The sequence below is a fragment of the Zonotrichia albicollis genome, chromosome 4 (genome assembly GCF_047830755.1).
Source record: "Zonotrichia albicollis isolate bZonAlb1 chromosome 4, bZonAlb1.hap1, whole genome shotgun sequence".
In the NCBI taxonomy this organism is placed as follows: domain Eukaryota; kingdom Metazoa; phylum Chordata; class Aves; order Passeriformes; family Passerellidae; genus Zonotrichia; species Zonotrichia albicollis.
The window spans coordinates 68,981,158-69,003,201 of NC_133822.1; the positions used below are offsets into that span (position 1 = coordinate 68,981,158).

Genomic DNA, 22,044 nt, shown 5'->3' on the forward strand with positions numbered 1-22,044 from the left:
CATTTCAGACTTCATTTAACCTGTACCAAATATTAAACTGCTGAATGAATGCCTTTTATTCTACATGTTCAAAATAAATTTCAGAAATTTTCTCAGGAAAAAAAAAACGAGTACTGTGCTGAATAATTGACTTATTGAGGACAGAAAAAAAAATTGAAGACTTTTCAAAAGTCAGGTAAGATTCATCTTACTAAATATAAGTGTCTTCAAATTAGCACTTTCTCTGACCAAGTGAGCACAGGCTCCCAGTACAATCGAGTGACAATCACTCAGCCCAGCCCATGGAGCTGTGGCAGTGCAATGTGCTGTGGCAGCTGGCATGAGCCAGGCCTACACAGTGAAAAGTCAGTGAGCAGTTGTTTTAGTAGAACAAAATCGGGCCAACCTCTAGTCCCAACTGACAAGAGAGTATTTCTGTGCTCAAACTGTGCAGCCAGCAAGAACTAAAACATGTCCAGACCAAGCAGTGACCTGCTGTGTGCTGCCATCCCCTGTGCTGGGGCTCTGGGACAGCCCTGGAGCTGGGCAGGGGTTGTTCCCTTAATTGTGTTACTGGAGCTCCCCTGTGCCTTGTGCCTCTGTGATCTTTGAGTGTGTGGAGATGGGCTTCCACAAGCTGATGACTCTCCTGGGATGGGTCTGAAAGCAGCCAGGGCAAGTATTTGGGCTCCCCACTGGGACCCTCTTCTTGTTTGCTCACAGACAACCTTTTTAATCACAAAGCCTAACACAACTTCTCTATTAGGACACTTACTGTACCAGTCCTCAAGGTTATTTCCTAGATATGTTTTTAAAAGTTTAATATCCAGAATGGGATTAAGGGGAGAATCACAAAATACTGTTGTCTAATAACCACAGTATTTGCTGATGTTAATAATTTTGTGTGATTTTATTAGAAATCTGATAATCTGGTCAGCTGATTCTTCACTGTGTCTTTGGGAAGGTTTTTTGCAGGAACTCAAATGCTTGAACAAAAGGTAATTAAAGTTTTATGATGTGCTAATTTGCAAAGCAAAACAGAAACATTTTTTAGATTAGTACACTCAAGCTATTTCTAATGCAAGATGTAACAAGATTGACAAAAATTATGGATTAGTTAATTCCTTTGCTAATTGTCCAAAATGAAACCTAAATTATCACAGCCTATATAAAGAAAGATTTCTATTGCATGTAACTGTTTACTCTCTCTTAAAAGCCATATCTGTCAATTCTGCATATCAAGATATCTCACAGCAAAAAATCCCTACAACTCTAGACTCATGCAGCAGTATCCATTCACCCAACATTCCGGGTTACTTACACAATTGATTTTTCCAGTCTGCTCCCCTGTGATCCCACTATTTCTCCCAGTGTGCAAAACATCTGTCCCAAAAAATCCTGAAAAGCAAAATCATAAAAACTCAGAATCCATATTTCACACAATGAAGTGTGGTCTCCCATTTATCTGAGCTGTTCCATACTGAAGAACAGATTCTGCTGAACACCACATCTTAGTAATAACTATGCAACAGTGAATCATAAACAGACCCACTACCACCTATTTCACATAACAGTAGGTTACACTTACAGATGTAATTCTAAGGTACTACACAACCACTACAGTGAGGATGTAATTGCAGATCAATGGCTAAAAGTCTCATCTTTTCACTGTGAAGCACACACAGAGTATTCCTTCTACTATCCTCTTTTCCTTTGCTCCAGGTTCTCAAAGGTTCTCTTACCAAAGCCTCCCTGTATTTAATTTAAAAAAATTCACTGAGAAGTCTCTGAATTCCACTCCTGCATCTCTAAATGTTAAAGTTACTATTTCATCACTCCCACTTTTATACTCATGTTGTTTTGAAGATTTCTTCTAACACTGAGATACAGTAAAAACATGCTCCAGTTTTAGGACCCAAAAAAGTATCAACTAATTGCAGCATATTACATATCTGAAAAGGTATACATGCATGCTCAAATATGCCCTTTGCAAGAGAAATGTCCCATTAACATTATACTCATTATACTTATGTGTTTTCACTCATAGCCAATCACTGTATTTGTCTCTGTGTACCTGGTATTACTTAGAGTCAAAAGAAAATAAACAAACTTAAGAAATGTAAGCACTTTAACACAAGGAATTACAATAGTGAGGAAGAACTTACATGTTTTGACAGGTTAGGACTCTTTGAGTCAACATCATAGCTTAGGAAAAAAAAAAAGGAAACTTATATCAGAGTTGCCAGATGACACATCTGAGGACAATTATGTAAAGAAATAAAACCCAAACAATTTTTTCACCTCTTGCCATGTGTGAAATTTACACAACCAGATATGTGAATGGAAGTTCCCCAGTAAGGAAGACAAACTGAGTCATCATATGTAGGACTATGGTTCACTAGTTATTTGAAATTAAATCACTTTCAACAAAGTGCAAGCTTTAAAGAGAAATTCTTCTGATATTCCTTTCTGCACAGTGAAAGATGGCAAAAAGCAGACCAAAAATTAAAAATTAACCCTAGAAAACAAACTAACTTGTAAATTATTTTCTTAGGTAATTTTTCAGTCATTTAAGTTAGCAGATAGAAATAAATAACAATAAACTAAACTGCTTTTAGCAAGAGTTTTATTTGTTCTTTTGAGTTTATCATAATCTTGGCCTTCCTCCAGCTATAAAATGTCATCGTTTCCCTTCCATAATCAAGTCAAAGAGTTAAAAAAAATTACTTTCTAATTTAAGAGATATTGAAAAAAATAATGTAAGAAATTCATACAGGTTTACTAATCTCTATACTTTGATAGTCTTCCATCTTTATCAGATAATCCAAGTAATAGTTTTATCAAACAATCTGTTCAGATTCAATGCCAGTTACTAAAGTGAAAAAGTTTTAATCTGTTATGTTACTGCCCATGTCAGGCTGTCCTGCATGGAATGCCATCCCTTTGGCTGAGCTGCCACAGCTGGTGCTGGGATGAATCATGGACCAGATCACAGGTCAGGATGGCAGGAATACCATAACACAGCTGGATGCGCTGCAGCACAGCCAAAGCCTTAGAAACATATTCATAAAGAAAAGAAATTCCTACAGATACTATTAACTTCAGTTAATACCTCCAATTAAAAGCAAACTGTTTGGTGAAATTGAACAGAAAAATACAACTTATAAATTGACCTGAGGGATAGCTAGAGAAGTAAAACAATGAACAACTCCACTGGCAAAATTACTTCCTAAGTACCAGCAGTGAGCAGAAAGGGGCCTGTGACATTGTGGCTGTACATTTTGGGAGGGGTCATGCTCATTTATTGATCCACCAAATATCAAAGATATACTTGCCACTTGTTTTTTTTTTCCCTGCAAAATATATGAATCATACAAGGAATTTATTTGAAAAAAACCACTTTGGCCAACAGTAGTACACGATTTTGCCAAGGGACTGAATATAGGAAGCTTTCTAAAGCTTCAGAAATGGGATTTAATCCATCAGTGGCTATGTGAGATTCACATTTCTAATTCAGAGTTCTAAGATATTTAATTTTTCATCTATCACTGTTATAGGGCTCTACAGTAAATTCACACAATATCACAATATGGTCACTTGCAGGCAAAGACAGCAACAGCTTTGAGTTCAGAACAGACTCATGCCCAGGTAACCCAGGACAGCAGCAGAAAGCAGTCAGGTCTTTCTGATGAGCACAAAGAAGATGTCATATTTACAGCTTTTCATAAACAGACAGGAGTCCATTTCTCTGACTACATGAAGAATTAAACAGGGAACTGAGTTTTCCCTTCCAGGTCCAAGTTCTTTCCAGACAACATTTATCCACAAGTCTTTACAGACTCCCCTTTCTTTCTGTAGACTGAGCTTTCTGTTTTTCAGTTCAGTTCTTTCACTTCTCATTTCTGCTGCACTGCCCCCTCCCCATACCCTGCATGCATCCTATGAGAAGCAGGAGGCAAACAGACACAGATTTCCACACAGCCCCCACTGTGTGGCTATTTCAGCACTGCTTTATACCTGGAAAAAATTCTTTATTTCACAAATTGATTAGCTCTGACTTAAAACTTATTTTAAATAACCCACAATAGTTATACTCCACAGATTGAATGACATTAAACCTAACTTTTAAAACTACAAATAAAGTCTGCATCAGGCTTCCATTGTGGTTTGTACCCAGCCACCTCAAAGCACCCTGTAATCTTCCTGGCTTTAGTATTTCCTTTCACTCCTTGAAATAGGTGGTCTAGTACACCTTACAAAGAAAAGAAATAGGAAAAGGGGTTTTCAACTAAAAAAGTACATACAAAGAAAATTTGTGGCCACAATGCATAGTGTGATGCAAAACTGCAGCAAAAACTTAATTATCTATGAGAGTTATTCATACTCTCTCCTAGGGTAAAGTTAAGAAAGAACTGCTAATGAAAAAAGAGGATGAAAATAAAAAAAAATCAAAACCAACCTTGATTATCACAAACACTGAAATAATCAGGAAGTACTGAAATATAAGAGATGACATGCAGTGGTGACATAACCTGGTAACTGGACTCTCAATTCTGTTTTCCAAAGAATGAAGTGAAAGTCACAAGAATTCCACCAGTGGAATGAAATGAGCACATCTGGAAAAACCTGGAAGCCATCTACTTCTCGAACAACTGCTGTTGTTTTAAAATCTTAAAATTTAGTATATTTAGATGCATAGTAAAGAAAATTTTGGCTCTGGACAGTGTATCTGTACCTGTTTTGCTGGCTGTGTTGCAAGACTATATTAACGTTTTGACATCTTTTCATTTCTATTTTCTGAAAGTAATAATTGTAGGCATAATTGTACTTTGACTAGTTAACATCTGCCAATTTCTTAAAATTCGGTCATTATTATATTACACATTTATTTCTAAGGATGCAATGCTAAATCAACTGTGTATTACATTAATTTATCCTATGTCAATAGACACCATCTCTCTTCAAGTAAATTTTATGCTGGACAAAACTTTACATGCTCACAGAGGCTGCAATATGAGAGTCAAAACTGTTAACTTACAAATCAAACCGCAGATTCTCTCTTTCTTCAAAGAAGTAATCCATTATAAATTTTCTCACAAAATCTGGATTTAAAGTATTATCAATTACTTCTGTTCTTCCAAACTGTAAAAGAAAACTGTAAGTTTAAGCTATATGCTATAAGGAAGCATAATTAGACTGCCAATACCAGGAATATGTGAGATACATGACAGCCTGTAAAACTCTCTTAAACAGATGCCATGAAAGAAAATGACTGCATTCACATGAATAGACCTGTGGATGAAGACAGAGTGGCAGAAGAACTCGTATGTCAATACAGAGTGGTGCATAGCTTGTATTGTATGACCTAAACTTCATCAACATCATCTCCCAAAACCAATAAAAATCCACAAAAATTGGAATCAGTAACAAAAATCCACTGTTTCCTGAAGAAATGCATACCAAAGAAAAACCCCAACCAAACACAAGAGCAAGCAAAAGCTTGCATATATTGTTTATTTCAGATAGCTTTAAATATTAGGGAACACAATCCTTCTGCTGCAAAAAATGTATCATTTTTGGACTCGCCATCTCCTACTTCACCTCAGTTCAGCTCTCTCTTCAATACTCCCTTCTCTGATGCATGCAAAATGCATGGTTGCATTTTGGCAAATGCCTTTTCCTTCTTACTGTTTATAGGAGGTGCCTCAGCCCCTCTCAAGTTGAAAACATTTTAATTAAAAGAAAAAATTCAAAAGTAGATCTTTACCACAGCTACAGACTAGTTTTGCTGACACTGACCACCCCCACAGCTCAGTCCTGTTTGAATGTTTGAATGTCTTCCTCTCTTGAGAGCCACAAACCCCATCCAAACTGACAGCCAAGTCTGGTTTCATCTATCTGAGGGAGACTGTAAAATGGGAAACTCATGTGTTTTCCCTAATTTGTTTTCTTTTTTGATGGAAATGTGTGATACAGATAAGGAAATTGAAATGAGTGTGACTATATTTAAAATGTTTGCTAGTACACAGGACCCCCAGCCTTAAATATACCCAAAAGGTTTATACATCTATGAATATGCAGCTTACCTCTCTCCATTCTTTGTTCCCAATTGCTTGTGTGTACAAAACACAGACTGTGAAAGGAAAGAAAAGTTTGGTTATTTTCAAATTTTAACATATCCTTCAATTAAGTGAACTAATTTTGTAGTCTCTTGTGCTGTGGAAAATAGTAACTAGGACAATTAAATAGTAATGTTTTCCTTCAGCTGTCAACAAGCCCAACCAGACTGGTGATCATGTGGTCTAGCTGTTGCAGAAATCAGCTAATAAATGGAGTGCTTCTAAAATGGGAGGTGGCACTTATGCCTGACCTCCAGCAAAGCACTTGACAGTCTTTAAAGACAAAATTGGATAAAAGCAGGTCTTCTTTAAATGTGGGTGGTCAGGCTATTCCAGATTATCTAATGCACAATTACCCTAAAATATACTTCCTTCGAGAGAGAAGAAAATTAAAGTTAAAAAAAAACCCAAATGAGGACTCTACTGAAAAGAAACACGGGAAACAGAACCAGAAAAAGGAAAAAAGATTTCTTGCGTTTTCTTCCTTAATTTTGCTTCAAATTATTCATATATATTTAAGCATCTCACACATGTGTATTTTATTTTTTTAAAGCCTGATAAAAAAAAATAGAATCAATCACATTTGTTGACCTAACCTGATTTTGAAAGACCCAGCAGAACAATCCCACAGGTGTCACTGAGATCTCTATTTCCAGTAGAGCACTTACTACACATTAAGCTGCAGCTTTTATCACAAGGACTGGTGACAGGGGTGCAGTGATTATAATCAGGTCTTTTAAACACTATTTTAAGTACAAATCATTTGCACTGAAGGAGCATTATAAACTTTATTTTCTACAGTCTTGAACTAGTTGCAGGTAACTATGATAAAGGAATTTTTACCTGAAACTCCTCTTCAAATCCTTTCTAAACAACAGAAATACAGATATTTCAACATTTTTTTCCTCAACAAGTTCTCTTCCTGCACAAATCATTGTTTTTCAAAATAAGGTGAAAATAATACTGTTTTAGACTGTAGCCTTGAACAGCAAAGGTAGAGGTTTGATTTTGTTCTCAGTGAAGTCAGAATCATCAAGAGACCAAAGCAGAAATGAAGTCAACCTTCTAACTACATTTTCTTCTTACTTATAATGCACTTGCTCCATACAAAAAAAAAAAAAAAAATCCCCTTAGGCAGTAGCAAATAAGAGGAGAAACAGAAAAAAGCAATTTCAATATTTTAGCTCACATAGAAGCTAAAAGTTAACACTTTTATGTTTTAAGTAAGATGTCTTGTAGATGAAAAAAAGCTTTTATAAAAAAATATTCAAAATAATTCTCAGGAGATGTCCATCTTTCTCCATTTACTCTAAATAAACCCTTGGCAATCATGTGCCTACCTTTGGTTACTGTTTATAGTAAAGTGAACCCAAACCAAAAAGCCTATTTTTTTTTTAACACACTCTGGAGTAGCCTGCTGGAGTGTATTACACGAAGAATGAAGTGAAAGGGGAAAATGTGAGAAAACAGAATGAAACAGAAGCTATGAAATCAGTTAAAGAAAGTTCTGTAGGTTACTGAACTTCTGCCTATCTATCCAGAATTGTAGAACAATTGAACATCCTGAGCTGGAAGGGACCCAGCTATCAGGACCATGGCAGCCCAGCTCCTGGCCCTGCACAGGACACCCCAGGAGCTGCCCCATGAGCCTGAGAGCATTGGCCAAACACTCCCACAATTCTGTCAGGGTTGGTGCTGTGACCATGCCCTGGGGAGCCTGTTCCAGTGCCCAGCCACCCTCTGAAGAAAAACATCTTTTTCTAATGCCCAACCTAAACCTCCCCTAACACAACTTGAGGCCATTCCCTCGGGTCCTGTCACTGGTCACCACAGAGAAGAGATCAGTGGAAGATCACAGAATGACCAGGTTGGAAGAGACCTTCAAGATCATCAAGTCCAACCCATGCCCTGAACACCTTAACTAAATGTGTGTAAACACCTTAACTAATGGTTAACTAAACCATGGCACCGAGTGCCACATCCAGTCTTGTTTTGAACACATCCAGGGATGGTGACTCCACCACCTCCCCAGGCAGGTCATTCCAGTATTTTATCAGTCATTCTGTGAAAAACTTCTAATATCCAACCTATATTTCCCTTGGTGCAGCTTGAGACTGTGTCCTCTCGTTCTGACAGTTCTGCCTGGAGAAGGAGACCCCACCTGACTACAACCCCCTCTCAGGGAGTTGCAGAGAGAGATAAGGTCACCTCTGAATCTCCTTTTCTTCAGGCTAAACAACCCTCTACTAGCTGTGGGCTGCAATAAGCCCTTCTAGGCTGCAGATGTGGCCAATATTTTAAATATAATAAAAATATAGACTAATAAGCAGCCACCTCCTACAACATTTTATTGTTAGTAAAAGGTACAAGTCTGACATACACATGTGCATCTCAAACTGACATTTCAAAAAAAGTCAGCCCTAATGAAAGCTATAGAAAAGACATATATTTCAGTCTTTCTGATAAATACCTTGTAAATGAGGAAAATTTTAAATTTTTTTTTCTATCTTTCCTCTAAAATGCACCCCATAAATTTTAGGAAACCAACCATGATACTGCTCTCCATCAATGTTAAGATTCACTATCTCAAATGGCTCTTGGAGAGAGTTTTGTAAAGATCCTGATACACTAATTGCAGTAATCACTAAAAAACTTTGTCAAAATAATATCCAACTGGAGAAATGCAGATAAATACGGTAAAGCTGATCTAAAGCACTTGAAATGCTCAAACCAGAGATTAAAGGCTCCATAAAGCAACCCATCTTGTAGCAGAAAATAGTTAACAGCATTGTCATCAGGGAGAAGAAGGAATACAAGGGGATAAATAATATTTCAAAAGCCATCATATCATGCAGCCACATCCTAAGACAGAGCTAAAAAAATTAGTTTTTCTCTCATAGTCTCAAAAACTGAGGGAGCAATGATAAAGTTCACAGCAGCACGCTGATGAAGAGTAACTGAGAAACCCTTTTGGAAGGCTTTGCTGTATGAGTTGTTCCAAGAGCAGATACAGCTACATCTATAGTCAGGAATATTAATATTTAGTAATTTTTAACCCTGAACACTGAGACCACAATGTAATATCCAAGGTAAATTTAATTAAGTGTTGTAATGAAAAAGAAGGTGAAAATGCCAACACTTACTACTCTGTTACAGACACAGTTCCCAAAATATTATAGATTATTATAGCCTGCACTTCATGTTTTCCCAAACAGACTGGGCCCCCCTTACCTGCTCTGGTCCTTTCCCTTTCAATGAATATATGCTTATCCTTTAGTCTGGCAACTGCTGTTACATCAACATTGCCCATCCCCGTTTTCCCAAGCACAACATATCCATTCCATTCCAAGGAAGACTTACCCACAATGAAACTGACCTTTTCCCCAGGCTACCTAAATCTTTCCATGGTACCAGCTCTAGCAGGGCTCCCCAATATTCTCCACTGACCAGCTTTTCGACCTTCCAGGCAGAGGTGCCCTAAGGTCCCTCTGTCCCATCTGCCAAGAGATTCTCCTAATTGTTACTATCTTCCATGGGGAAAATCCCCAGGGAAGAGTTTTTATGTTTTCAGTCATTCATCCTGGGCTCTTTTGATGATCGATACTGAGCAGCCACAGGGCTCCCCAGGAGGAGTGTGCTGCTGCCAGCACAGCTCTGCAGGGCTCAGCTTGATTTGTCAGGGCTTGGGAAGAAAACAGTTCTGCCCGTCATTAGACAGAAGAAACGTGCAGAAAATCATTAATCTGTATCTCCTCAGAAGGTCTTCTCCGTACCTCATCAAGGAAGCACTACCTTAGCTCAGCTTTCTGCAAGAAAAAACTCCAAATCAATAAAACCCATAGATTTAAAAAAATATATTCCTAGAAAAAATGGTGCCCAAACTGGGAGAGCAGAATGCTCCAAACACTACAGTAAATCAATATATATGATTGCTTTCACTCCACTGAGCAGAAAGCACTGTCAGTAAGAGGATTCAGTATTGTTTGAAATACTTCCTGAACAATGGCTATTCAAGCCTGTCCCATTCATATCTACTATCTCTACAGTTACTTCTGTCACTTGCCTCTGGGCATGCAAAGTGACAGATTCCTCTTGGCATGGATATTCTAGATCTCAGGGAAGTGGTCAGAATTGGAATACTGAGTAACAATTACAGTACAAAAAAAAGGCCAAGCATATCTGCTAAGAGAACCAGGAAAATCACAAGTTAGTTTTTAATTTCAGGAGAAGGCTGTTTATATTGACATGGAAGTCAGCTACATTCCTGTGCGTCCCTCTGAGAAAAAGACCAAGAAGATAAAATTGGATTTGCCCTACCAGTATGATCCTTAGATAAATACACTGGAGTATGAAAAGCATATTAGAACTGGCCTAGCCCAAAGCAATGAGACCTCAGCATACAGAATGACTTTACATGGTTCTTTCTTCTGAGATCTAATGGCTGCAAATTCAGTGGCTGTAAAAGTGGGGATTTGGCAGGATGCTGATTTTGACCCTTTTTAGCTATAGAATAAACCTACTGTATACAGAGCAGCCTAAGAATGGCCTTTGTCCAATGAACAGACACCGAGGAAAGCTGTCCTGCTGTACTTCCAAACAGAGAAGAACAAGAATGTTTTATACTACTCACCCCTTTTACAGTAGGGCCATATCTCTGTGCCCAACTAAAGGACAGTACAAGCAAACAAACTAAATGGCTATTAAAAAACCTGTGGAGTACTAAAACTGGATGTACCCTGTTTGGAGAATACCCAAAATCAAAGCTGCTCTGACAAGGAATTTCTAGAGTGCAAATACAGTATGAGTACTTCCAGAGTCAACAGTTTCCCCCTTCTCTCTTCACCAAGTACAGTATTACTGCACTCCATGGTTTTATACTGCTTACTTGTGACAGACAGGCCTGACTGGCAGCATAATTGGGTACTCACAACTGGAGACCAGACCCTAAACCACACCACCAATTTGAGTGCTTTAAAAAAGCTATTTACATTAATTGAAAAATAATATGTCTCAAATTGATAAGCAAGTTTATGATACTTTTAAAATATTCCCATATATTCTGAATTCATTAAAACACACTAGTTTACTTCTAAGAAACATTTCAAAATAGATACTAAGATTTCTTTAGGTTTTCCTGCCACTTTGTTTCCATGTTTTTCCCAGAAGGGGTCACCTACCAGCCAGGATCTCTTTGGTTTGCCCAGCTGCACATTATGGGGCTGTGCACAGGCTACAGAGCCTTTGGAGGTGCTGCCTTTTGCATGGAGCATCTCCTCTGCAGAAGGCATCCCCAGCAGTCTGTCTGCACACAGGGCTCTGGCAGCAGCCCTGTCTCTAGCCCACAGCTGCTGGCCCATTCTCACTGGGACAAGGTTGAGCAGGGCACTGTGTGCTCCCCTGGCTGGCAGAGTTCTGGCAGGCAGAGCTGCTGCTGTGGCTTCCAGAGCTGGCTGGCACCAGCTGTGACTGTCACAGGGTGTTCATGGCCTTCCCCTGCAGTGAGCTCACTGCAGTGAGCTCAAACACACTCAAACCCTGCAACCTAAACAGTGCCCTAGCTGACAAAAACGTGAAGCACTCGTCCTTAATAATATTTGAGCTTAAGAACTATAGACAGCCTATCACTTCTGCCAATATGAGAGATCTCTGAATTCATTACAGGCAACAGGTCACTGAGCATTCTTCAAAACAGCTTAACTAAGGGTCTTTTTTAACAGAATTACAGAATTGTTAGAGGCCTTTGAAGAACATCCAATCCAACCCCCAGCTAATTTTTACCAAATTTTTTAGTCAGCTAAAATTCTTTATCAATATGCAAAACACTCAGTTTTGTTTCTGTATGATCTTCACATAAAGGCATAGTATTGCCTATGTCTTCTGGTTTTTTATTTGTTTGTTTTTTGTTTGTTTGTTTTTAAAGCTTTACAGGTTACAAACTTCAATGTACTCCTAACTTCTTGTCGTTTTCCCCAGGAAGTAGAAGCTTTTCCCTCCAAAAATTTACTGTGGAATCTCTCTTAAGATTTTTTTTTTTGATGCAGAATGAAAACATATACTCTAACAAAAGTACACAAATGACTCAGTATTCAAATATAAGGACATGGTTGCATGTCCAGAGACTGGATACAAGGATATGTGTCTTGGGTTATTTCCAGTGCCAGTAAGCACAATATGTGGTATCCCAAGGAAGAAAAGCCCAGGCTTAAAGAAAGAAATTGAACTTATGGATGAAAGCAAATGGACAGTTGTAGGAGAGACGACACCACAACTTAAGGACCAGTCTATTAACCACACAAAAATCCTTTGAGTAACATTATCAGAAAAGAAAGGAATATTTTGTGATCTCGGTTCCATTATTAAAGTTTTCATATAAAGGAAAATAGCAATGGATTTTAAATCAAAAGTCCCATCATAAATTCATAGATATGAGAGTTTTGGGGGATCCTGTCATAATTCAGTTTATGAGGAAAGTGAGTGTCACTAGCTTACAATTCTGAACAGATTAACTAAAAAAACATCATACATTTTTGATCAGGAAAGACAGTGTTTCTCAGAGATTAATTAACCTAATTTTATTTTTCAGTATTTGACTCTAAGATTAGTAGACAGTATGTACTAGCAGCAACAAACGCTTCTAGTTTATTTAGTATTTCGCCTAATAGCTTTGAAAAATATCTAAAACAACAGATACTAAAACAGAAAAAACAGCCCAACTTTCCAGAATTTATTAATTTTAGGAAACTTTAGCTTAAATACTAAATAAAAGACTATTTAGCTCAGGAAAGCAGTATTAATAACAGTCTTTAAATTTCCAGTTCACATAACATTAATTATAAGTGTACCTTATTCAAGTTTAACTTAATTATTCTGAGTAATTGTCACAAAGAAAACGCAAACCTAACTGACACTGAAAAAATCACCCACCTAATTTTATTCCAGTGTTTGCACATTTAAAATACGTAATAAGAAGAAACAATAAAATACTATATACTCACTTGGATCAGATTTAGAAAATGTATCTCTGTCCAAAAGATTTCTAAAAAGAAAAAAAAGAGATAAAAATAATCTTAGGTATAAAAAATTTGTGAAATATGCAAATCAGATACCAATGCACACGCGTTTTTAACATTTTTAATCAAGAGTCAGTTCAGTCTTCTCCCCTCCTAATACACAAGACTTAGCCAGCACTAACACTGGAGTCAGCTCACATTTCATTCTATTATCCACTTTGGATTTGAGCAAACTGTGGCTCATATACTCAAATACCATGAATCAAAAAACCACATGTATGTTATATACACATGTAACAGGCATCAGAAAGAGAAATACCTTTAAATCACAAAGGTCTACCAGAGATTAACTTGCCAGCTCAACCCAAAAACCTTAGATTTTACTCAAAAGTTTGGCTATGAGATTTCAGAGCCATAAGGAAGTATCCCTAAGAATATGTCATGGACAAGTAAGGTAAAGAGAACTAATCCATACACAGGACACACTTAGGAATAAATATTCATTTTGTTATGGAATGCAGTCCCAATATCATATCCACACTTCAGCCAGTTGAGAATCATTCACAGATGAACAGACTTAAATTAACAATTCTAAAGAATCAGGACTGGTCAGAAACCATTCTCAGCATAGTTACCAATATTTCATAATTAAAAAAAATAAATTTTAAAAACTGTCTTGACAGACTAGAAAAATGTTCTGAAAACAAGATGCCATTGAAAAGAGACAAGAAAGAGCTAATAAACTTTGGAAAGTATTAAACTTAAGAGCAAAAATGCAGCATATCTACATGGAGCTGGATATACAGCAGTTATATCAAAATAGTCCTAGATATTACAGCTGACCACAAATTGACTGCAAGTCAGGACTCTTGTACTTCTGGGAAAAGGCATACTGAAACACACAAACAAAAATGCCATTTTAGACTAATCATCTCTTCTTCATAATAATACTGACAAACACTCAATTCAAGCAATAATGTTTTGGACACTCCAATTTCTTGCAATCTAAGACAGATATGGAGCCACTGGAGTTCAGTGATAACAGAAATTACCAGAGGTATATAGACTGTATCTATGAGGGAAAAACTGCTACAAATGGAAGCTGACCTCAGTGCAGACAGAGCAAGTAGGAACAGGTTCAACCATAAATTGAATCTTCTGCACCACAGGCACAGAAGTTGAACTTTATTCCATTGTTTTACCATCTTTCACTGTTAAAGGTGGGAGACATGATGTGAAATATCCATTGTCTTCAAGAACATGTCAGAGAGCTACTATTTCTAGTAAAGGTCTTTGATCCTACACCAGAGCAAAAGGAAGGAAAAGAACCAGTTTATATCCCTTATAGCTGATTATTTTTAATAACTAGTAGAGCCTCTTCAAGAGTCACCATTAACTCGCTCATTCAGATTTGAATTACATTATTTTTGTGCTACTGAACAGTGCTGAAAAGCACATTAATACCTTATTCAATACAGGTGTTCTAAGTGGTCCAATTAATACTTCAGCAATGAAAAGATACTGTATTCTAAATATAGGTATTGCCAAGTTCACACTTCAGAACAAGCAATATGAACAAAAAAACAGCTTGAAAAGAACATTGGGCAGATCTGTTTTACTTAATTTAGCTAAAGTACGCACTAGCTTTAATATTACTACTTGTGAATACGTCTGAATTCTGCACACATTAATTATTCTGAACTTCTCTAGTCCATTCAGAAATGTAATTTTTATGCATACAATTATACTCAGTGAAACCATATCCTACCTTGATGAAAATCATGCAAATATAAATTGGAAGTATTAAGAAACCCAGGAAAATCAGTGAACCCAAATCAGTAGTTGACAACAATCACTACAAACTGCTTTAAAAGACAGTACAGCAAGTTCTGCAATATTGGAATTGCCAACTCAAAATCAAAATTGCCTCCTATTCCTCCTTAATTATACATATCTAGATACACCACTAATTCCTGGCAGAATTGGATTATCCCAAAATGAATTGCAGTAAAATTGCAGTAAAACCTTAAAATTAGACTTACATGGAACAAATGGTACATTAGATTTTGGAACAGGCCTCCCATACTCACCATTAGAATTCCAAACAATTTTAATTCCTCTGCATGATGACCATACAGTGGCCTTATAATTGCTATGTTAGTGCTTGTCACTGTAGATTAGGATTAAGGAATTTTAGTCATGCTTTTACTGAGATAAGGTGCTTTGAGTACTTTAGATATTTCCTACTCTTCTTGTGCTCCTTTTTAAGTTTTGTTCCCTTCTATTTTCCAATATACATACCAACATAGACTGGCTTGGTACTGTAAAGCTCAGTTGATCCTGATACCTTCAGCAGCTGCAAAAAGCAGCCACCATAGGAACAGCATAAAAAGAAGGTAAGAATCTGTAGATGAGAATCTACAGGTTCTTAAAGAATCCTAAAGAATCTAAAGATAAAGAACCTTTAATGAGTTAAGAACATTTCTACAGAAGCAGTATCCCTGAAAGGATTGCAGGGTAGACACCCAAGTTTAACACTATAATTCAAGTCAGTTCGTGTCACCACGATATTTTCTGAAAAATCTTCTTTGCCCAGGATTTTTCTCTTGAGAAGCTGAGAAGCTTCAGAAAAGAAATGTAAACAATAATTATCAGATTGCTTTGCAATGTGCTTTGGAGGTTGCTTACCAACCGGTGCACCTTTGATTGGTTCCATGTCAATTGTGTTGATTTAATGACCAATCCCAGTCCAGCTGTGTCAGGACTCTGGTCATCCTAAGTTTTTATTATTCATTCTTGTTTAGCCTTCTGATGCATCCTTTCTCTTTCTTTACTATAGTTTTAGTATACAATTTCTTTTAATATAATATAATAAAATAATAAATCAGCTTTTTGAGAACTTGGAGTCAAATTTTCATCTCTCACCTTGTCCTGGGGACCTCACAACACCACAAGTTCATGCAATGAAGTCATGGTTTTGAACTAGTACAACTTGCAACACCCTCAATTCAACCCCTCACACACTTTCCTACAAATAAACAATTTCTTCATCAAAGTTTGCAGCATGCCTGATTGTCCAAATCATAAAGAGCCAGCCAAAATAGTCATGTAAGAACTTGGCAAGCTGCTCAAGCAATGCAGCCAATTTCAAAAGGGACTTTAAAGAAAAAGTGTCAACAGGAAAAAAAAAAGAATAAAAAAGAGTCTCATTTCGCCAGTAAAACACCTAACACCTCAATAGGCAGCTCAATTTCATTTGTGTGTTTTCATTTCAGGGGAATAACAATCAAAGTGCTCCTTTAAATATAAGAAAACTACACAGTGACTGTGCATAGGACAATCTACAAGGAATGGTAACACAAACCAGAAAGCAGACCAAATGTATTTCTAGAACTTTAGGTGGTCTTTGTACTCTTAATTTTCAATGGCACTTTCTGAACATGCTGAGTAATACAAAGTGTATTTTTTAGCATTGTCTTTGGTAGTAAGCTGTTTTGTCTCAGGAAAGCTCACAAACTCAGAAACCAGAAATATCTGAAACTTCTTTTTGTTTCTCCTAATCAAAGTATTGAGAGAAAGAGACTTGTATTTTAAATGAACTTGGTGAGTATATTTTTTGTCTATGTACATTAAGTCTTACAGATAAACAATGCAAATAGAAAAGGAATTTCTATCAATTATGAGAGAGGGGGGAAAAAACCAAAACTTTTTTTTTGAGAAACAGGCATATCTGGGATCATCTGTGCAGAAATCATTATTCTACTAGCACAGATCTGGAAGGAATTCTTTCTGCACCTCCCCATTCTGGTGTGGACCTTCCAAAACAATTGCAACAGAATAGCTGTCTAAGGGGAATAAATTAATGGGAGCCATGGCAATAATACTGGAAATGCTGGGATAATTTTTTTTTCTGTATTATGAGAGCCATTTCCCCAGGGTGAGAAAGAATGAGATCATTAAATAAGATAAAGTTAAAACATATTTATCTTTGTTTGCATAGTTTCATAAACTCTGTAAAAATTTATCAAAATAACAGTCCAGTGCTCAAGAAGTTTTTTAGAATAGAAAGTTTCAGTCAGAAGGAGCCTACAATGATCATCCAGTCCAAAGGCCCAACCACTTCAGGGCTGACCAAAAGTTAAATCACATTATTGAGGGCATTGCCCAAATGCCTCTAAACACTGCCAGGCCTGGGGCATTGACCTGTCTAGGAGCCCTCTCCAGCACCTGACCACCCTCTCAGCACAGAAATGCACCCTAATGCCGAGTGTTTTGTACTGCTTGACCTGAAACAAGACACATGCATAAATCAGATGCTTCACTGGTCTAGTCAGCAGTGGTGGCTCACCAGGAACCATCACAGCCTTTGATGCTCCCTACAATCTCTAACCCACTATCTGCTATGTGTATGTTGTCAGATGTACACTAAAAAGTGGTATTTACTCTCCTTATCCAAATACACTTCCCTTCAAATTTTACTTTATTTTAGTGATCAATATCTGAACTTTCTTCTCTGTACATTTTTAAGTCTTTGTTACACCAAGCTGATAAGCAAAAGTCAATTCAATTCTCCCATCAGAAATCACAGAATTTTGGCCTTGAAGAATAGACCACAGTAACTACAGAACTGAGCAATTTAAAATCTGCTTTTCTAGTTTTAAAATTTAAAAAAAATTAAGCTTTGTATTGACTGGAAAAAATATTTTTGCTTTCAACAGCTCTGACATCTTGAATGATAAATATGGGGTTCACTTCAGATTAATTTGTCAAAATCTCTCTGGGTGCTATGGCTTTATGTTTCTCTTCCTCTTTAGACTTACATTTAAATGCATGCAAAGATTTCTTGGTTGTGAAATAAAGCACTCAGCAGTTTGCAAACACAGTTGGTTACTCATGCAAAATAATTTTTAGAAAATAAATATTTTCAGTATATCATATTTGTATTATAAAAGCACACACTGCTTCTCTCACACTTTTATCAAACCATGGGGAAAGGAATTCTCTCTAGTTCATTAAATAAAAGCATTTCTGTTTCCCTCACTTAATGATGGGCCACATCACTTTTTCACAGAAGATCCTGATAATGAAAGGAGCATCCTAATCACATTTTAATGTGCAGAACAGTACTCATTGTACTCCTAATTGTAACATAACTGTATTATTACCTAGTAGGCACTACCCCTCAGCCTCAATGGCACCACTGAACGTGCAAGGATCAGTCCTAAGCTGACGTAGGATCCAAAGAGCCCACTCCAGTGAAGAGCCCACTTGACCTACCTGCAGAGGAATTGCACAAATTACTCAGTGGCAGCTTAAGCACTCACCCTTCCACAGCTATTTACCCTCTCCTCCTCTATTCTGTCAGAGCACAACAAAGGCAGCTATTAGCTTCCAGATCTCTAGATTCTAAATGCCCTGCACCTAACAGCAGATCAGACAATTTCTCAGAATTTTACATTATTGTCAAAATAACTGGTTTTCTTACAACAGGCTCACAGGTGAGACAACAGTGATTCTACTGACTAACAGGCAATTAGGATGACCTGTTCATTTCTGTTCAAACCATTCCCACTCTTCAGGGCACTGGAAGAACGGGAAAGAAAGCAAACATATCTCTGATGTGCAAGCTTAAGAAAACATTAACAATACCTCTTCATAACCTCTGGAGAAGTAATTCACCAGAAAACAAATAATTTTCAGCCTCACAGTAACTTTCATTGTCAAGCTATATTGATTCAGAAGCCATAAGGGAAAAAAGAAAGGGAGAAGCAATGAGAAGGGTAAGATCAGCAGTGCTTCCATGAGTTTCATCACAACCCACAGCCATCTCTGGCTAGATGTACACAAACAATTTTAGGATGAAACCTCTATTAAAACTGCTGATTGCTCCTGAGGGTTAAAAAAACCCAAAGGAATTGCCAAGTTTATTTACTCTAACACAGCAATAGTTTTACAGGAATTCTGTTGGAACAGATGGAAAGTACTGGGTTATAAAAATACATTTGTGCAGATGAAACAGACCTAACATAATCTTAGACTATCCCAGTTTATATTAAAAAAAAGACCAATTAGTACTATCACAAACTGGTGGAACTCTGCTTCAATACCAACCCAAAATTCTATTTGAAACCAACAGAATAAACCATCCCCATTTATATTGTTAGGGCTGGGCAAGTTAACAGTCTCTGGCTCTGAGCTTCTGGTGGTGTATCCTGGGAAATGGCACTAATGACAGCTGGTGGTCAAAAGAGCTTTTCAATCTAGTGCCAACTCACCACTCCTTCCCAGTTACTTTCACTCAGACCATCCAAATCCATGGATATGCTGCCCTAGGTGAGTTCTGATTTCTTTAGGAATGGATAATACATTTCACACAGTGTTTCATTAATGTATAACAGCATATAAAACCTAGATTGGTTTTGCAGTTTTTCTGAAACAACTCTTTAAAAGGTATAACTCAAAGAAGTAATTTTAAGAGGAAATATATACCATCAGTGTAATATTCATCCTTTCTCTGCCAGCGCAGGACTGTTGGTCAGTGAGCCACTGCTCAGATGGGCAGACAAAAAAATTGGGAAAAATAATAGCACCACAGAAAGTCTTCATAAAAATACAAAAAGTTATTGCACATTTCCTAGATCTTTGCTGCCGCCAGGCCTTCCTGTATGGCACCTTTCTGGGCCTAGGACAGTGGGCTTCAGCTGAGGGTGGGTGTTACAGTGAGCCACCCATCAGTGTCCCACCTCCTGTCTGAGGACAACCATGAAGTTTTCAGTGGTGGCAGGGGTGGAAGAGGTGGTCTCAGAAGGAGAATGATGTTGACTTCTTCCTCCCCACTCCAAGAACCCCCAGCTGAGTTAACATGCCCTGGCTTCATTCATCTGCATTCACCCACATTTACTGCCCACCACATACAGCCTGTATGACATCTCCTTGAGAGCTGCTCCTTCACCACTTTTGGTTCTGCCCAGCTCCCAAACTGCACCTCTTTACCAACCAACCACTGGTGACCTCTTTACAGCACTGGGGTCCCCAGCAAGGGGAACATCCTGAGTACCCTCTTTTCACCCTCTGCTGCCACACTCCCATCCTGTGCCCCCACCTGCAAAGCCTCTGCTATCACACTGTGACAATGCTCCTCTGCACTGTACCATTCTGTCAGGGTCACAAATACATCATTATACACATAATAACTACTTGCTACTACTATCTGCTGAAGGAAATACGGTTATACCATGTGGGATCTCAGCACCTCAGGACTGAGGTGCCGAGTCACCGAGACCACCCTTGCGGGGCTCGGGAGTCCTGGAATGTTGCCAGAAGTGTCTGGTGGCTGGACTTTGATCCTACACAGGAGACGACACCTGTATGAGGATAGGAGGATTTCACCGGAGTGAATGGTGAAGGGATAAGTTAATTAGAGAGTGAAACACAGGGTTTAGGATTTCTGTACAGGGGGGTTTAGAGAAGTAAGATGGAGGAATTGGGGCGTGTCCTGTCCTTCTTCTTCTTCTTCTTCTCCTCCATATTCTGTGGTGATGGTGGCACTTTGGGATTGGTCATTACTAAAAGTGCACCGGGCAATAAGGGTAAAAGGTATTGGGGAAAAATGATAAATATTGTACACGTAACTTTGGGTATAAAGATAGGTGACTGCCCGGAGGGCAGGACAGTGTGCTCATGGCTGGCTGCTGAGCAGACCTCTGTCGGGCCAAAAGAAAATCTTTTAGATAAACAATTAATAAACACAGAGACCGAAAGAAGAACTGAAGCCTCTTCTCGTCCTTTGATACGCGGGCTGCCCCAAGGCCACCTCGGGCCTTCCCAGGCCCTTCAAACAGCCGAAAACCGGACAATACCACACAATTATACAAGGACAAGCCAAAAGGAAATTAACTAAGCAGTAGCCACCCAACAACTAGAAAAAAAGAGAGCAGGTTTGGGTTTGCAGCTAAGTAAAGCCAAACAAAGCTCCACGTAGGCAAAGGCACGTTCAGACAAAACCTGACAAGTCCTGACACTCCCAAGTTTGTGTGAAACCTGAAGCCTGCATGAGAACTGACATGTTAAAGGTTAATGACTCAAAAATCAGATTTGCAAAAGCAACAGGTGCTTTGCTGAAGCCAGATTGGCACCCCCTAAACAAAGGGGAGGAGAAGAATTTTTGGGTGTATGGTGAAACCATTGATCTTCTAAGAACAGCCCAGGTGCAGAGGAGGTGCACACCCAGCCGCCAGGGGATGACCACACCATACCAAAAAGGCCAGTAAGAAGCAGATCCTGCAAGGGGGGGGTAATGCTTCTTATCATGCCAATGTCCTTTCCTGATGACACTCAAGTGTAAAACCACCCCCTGGGAGAGGTATGGGGACACTCATAGGTAAGCCTGAAGGTATTAATTCCTTCTGGAAAGTCACAACTGGCTCAACCTGTGCAGTCATGAGAAACAGTGGTCATGCCTTAGAAAGGGCCACAAACCTCCAAAGTCCCCTGAAGCAGCCCCAGACTGTGCATGAGCCACAATATTTCATAGTGTAAGGCTCCACTCCCAGGGGAGGCACCTGGGCCTTCCCACCTGAACATATACTATTAACCCATTGAATCTTTGCTTCCCACCCATCACTTCCCTGTATTTCCTCCCATTCCAAACCACAACAGGGGGACTTCGCCAGCCCCAAGAGATAAAGACTGTGATCACAACTTTGACCAAAAGACAACAATATTGCAACAATCAAGTCTCAGTGCTGGACGGGTAGTGCTATCTTTCTTCTTCTTTTGTACTCTTACCCTTTCTTTTCCTTGTATATTTTCCTAAGTGATATTGTTATACTTTTATATATTTCTATTAATAATAACCAGAGCAGATACACACCTCCTTTGCAATGGAACCATACTGTTCTGAAATAAACCAGCCATATGTATACACACTGGTCATT

The 22,044-nt window shown here is 38.3% G+C and overlaps 1 protein-coding gene across 1 annotated transcript in view; it reads right to left on the bottom strand.

Moving 5' to 3' along the window:
• CPNE8 (copine 8) overlaps window positions 1-22,044 on the bottom strand; it is a 71,495-nt gene that overhangs the window by 43,335 nt on the left and 6,116 nt on the right. The window contains exons 2-6 of the mRNA XM_074540022.1: window positions 13,094-13,134; window positions 6,066-6,112; window positions 5,018-5,121; window positions 2,145-2,184; window positions 1,301-1,377 (exon numbers count right to left, since the gene is read on the bottom strand). Of these exons, the coding sequence (XP_074396123.1) occupies window positions 1,301-1,377; window positions 2,145-2,184; window positions 5,018-5,121; window positions 6,066-6,112; window positions 13,094-13,134 (309 nt within the window). The remainder of the gene's footprint in view (window positions 1-1,300; window positions 1,378-2,144; window positions 2,185-5,017; window positions 5,122-6,065; window positions 6,113-13,093; window positions 13,135-22,044) is intronic.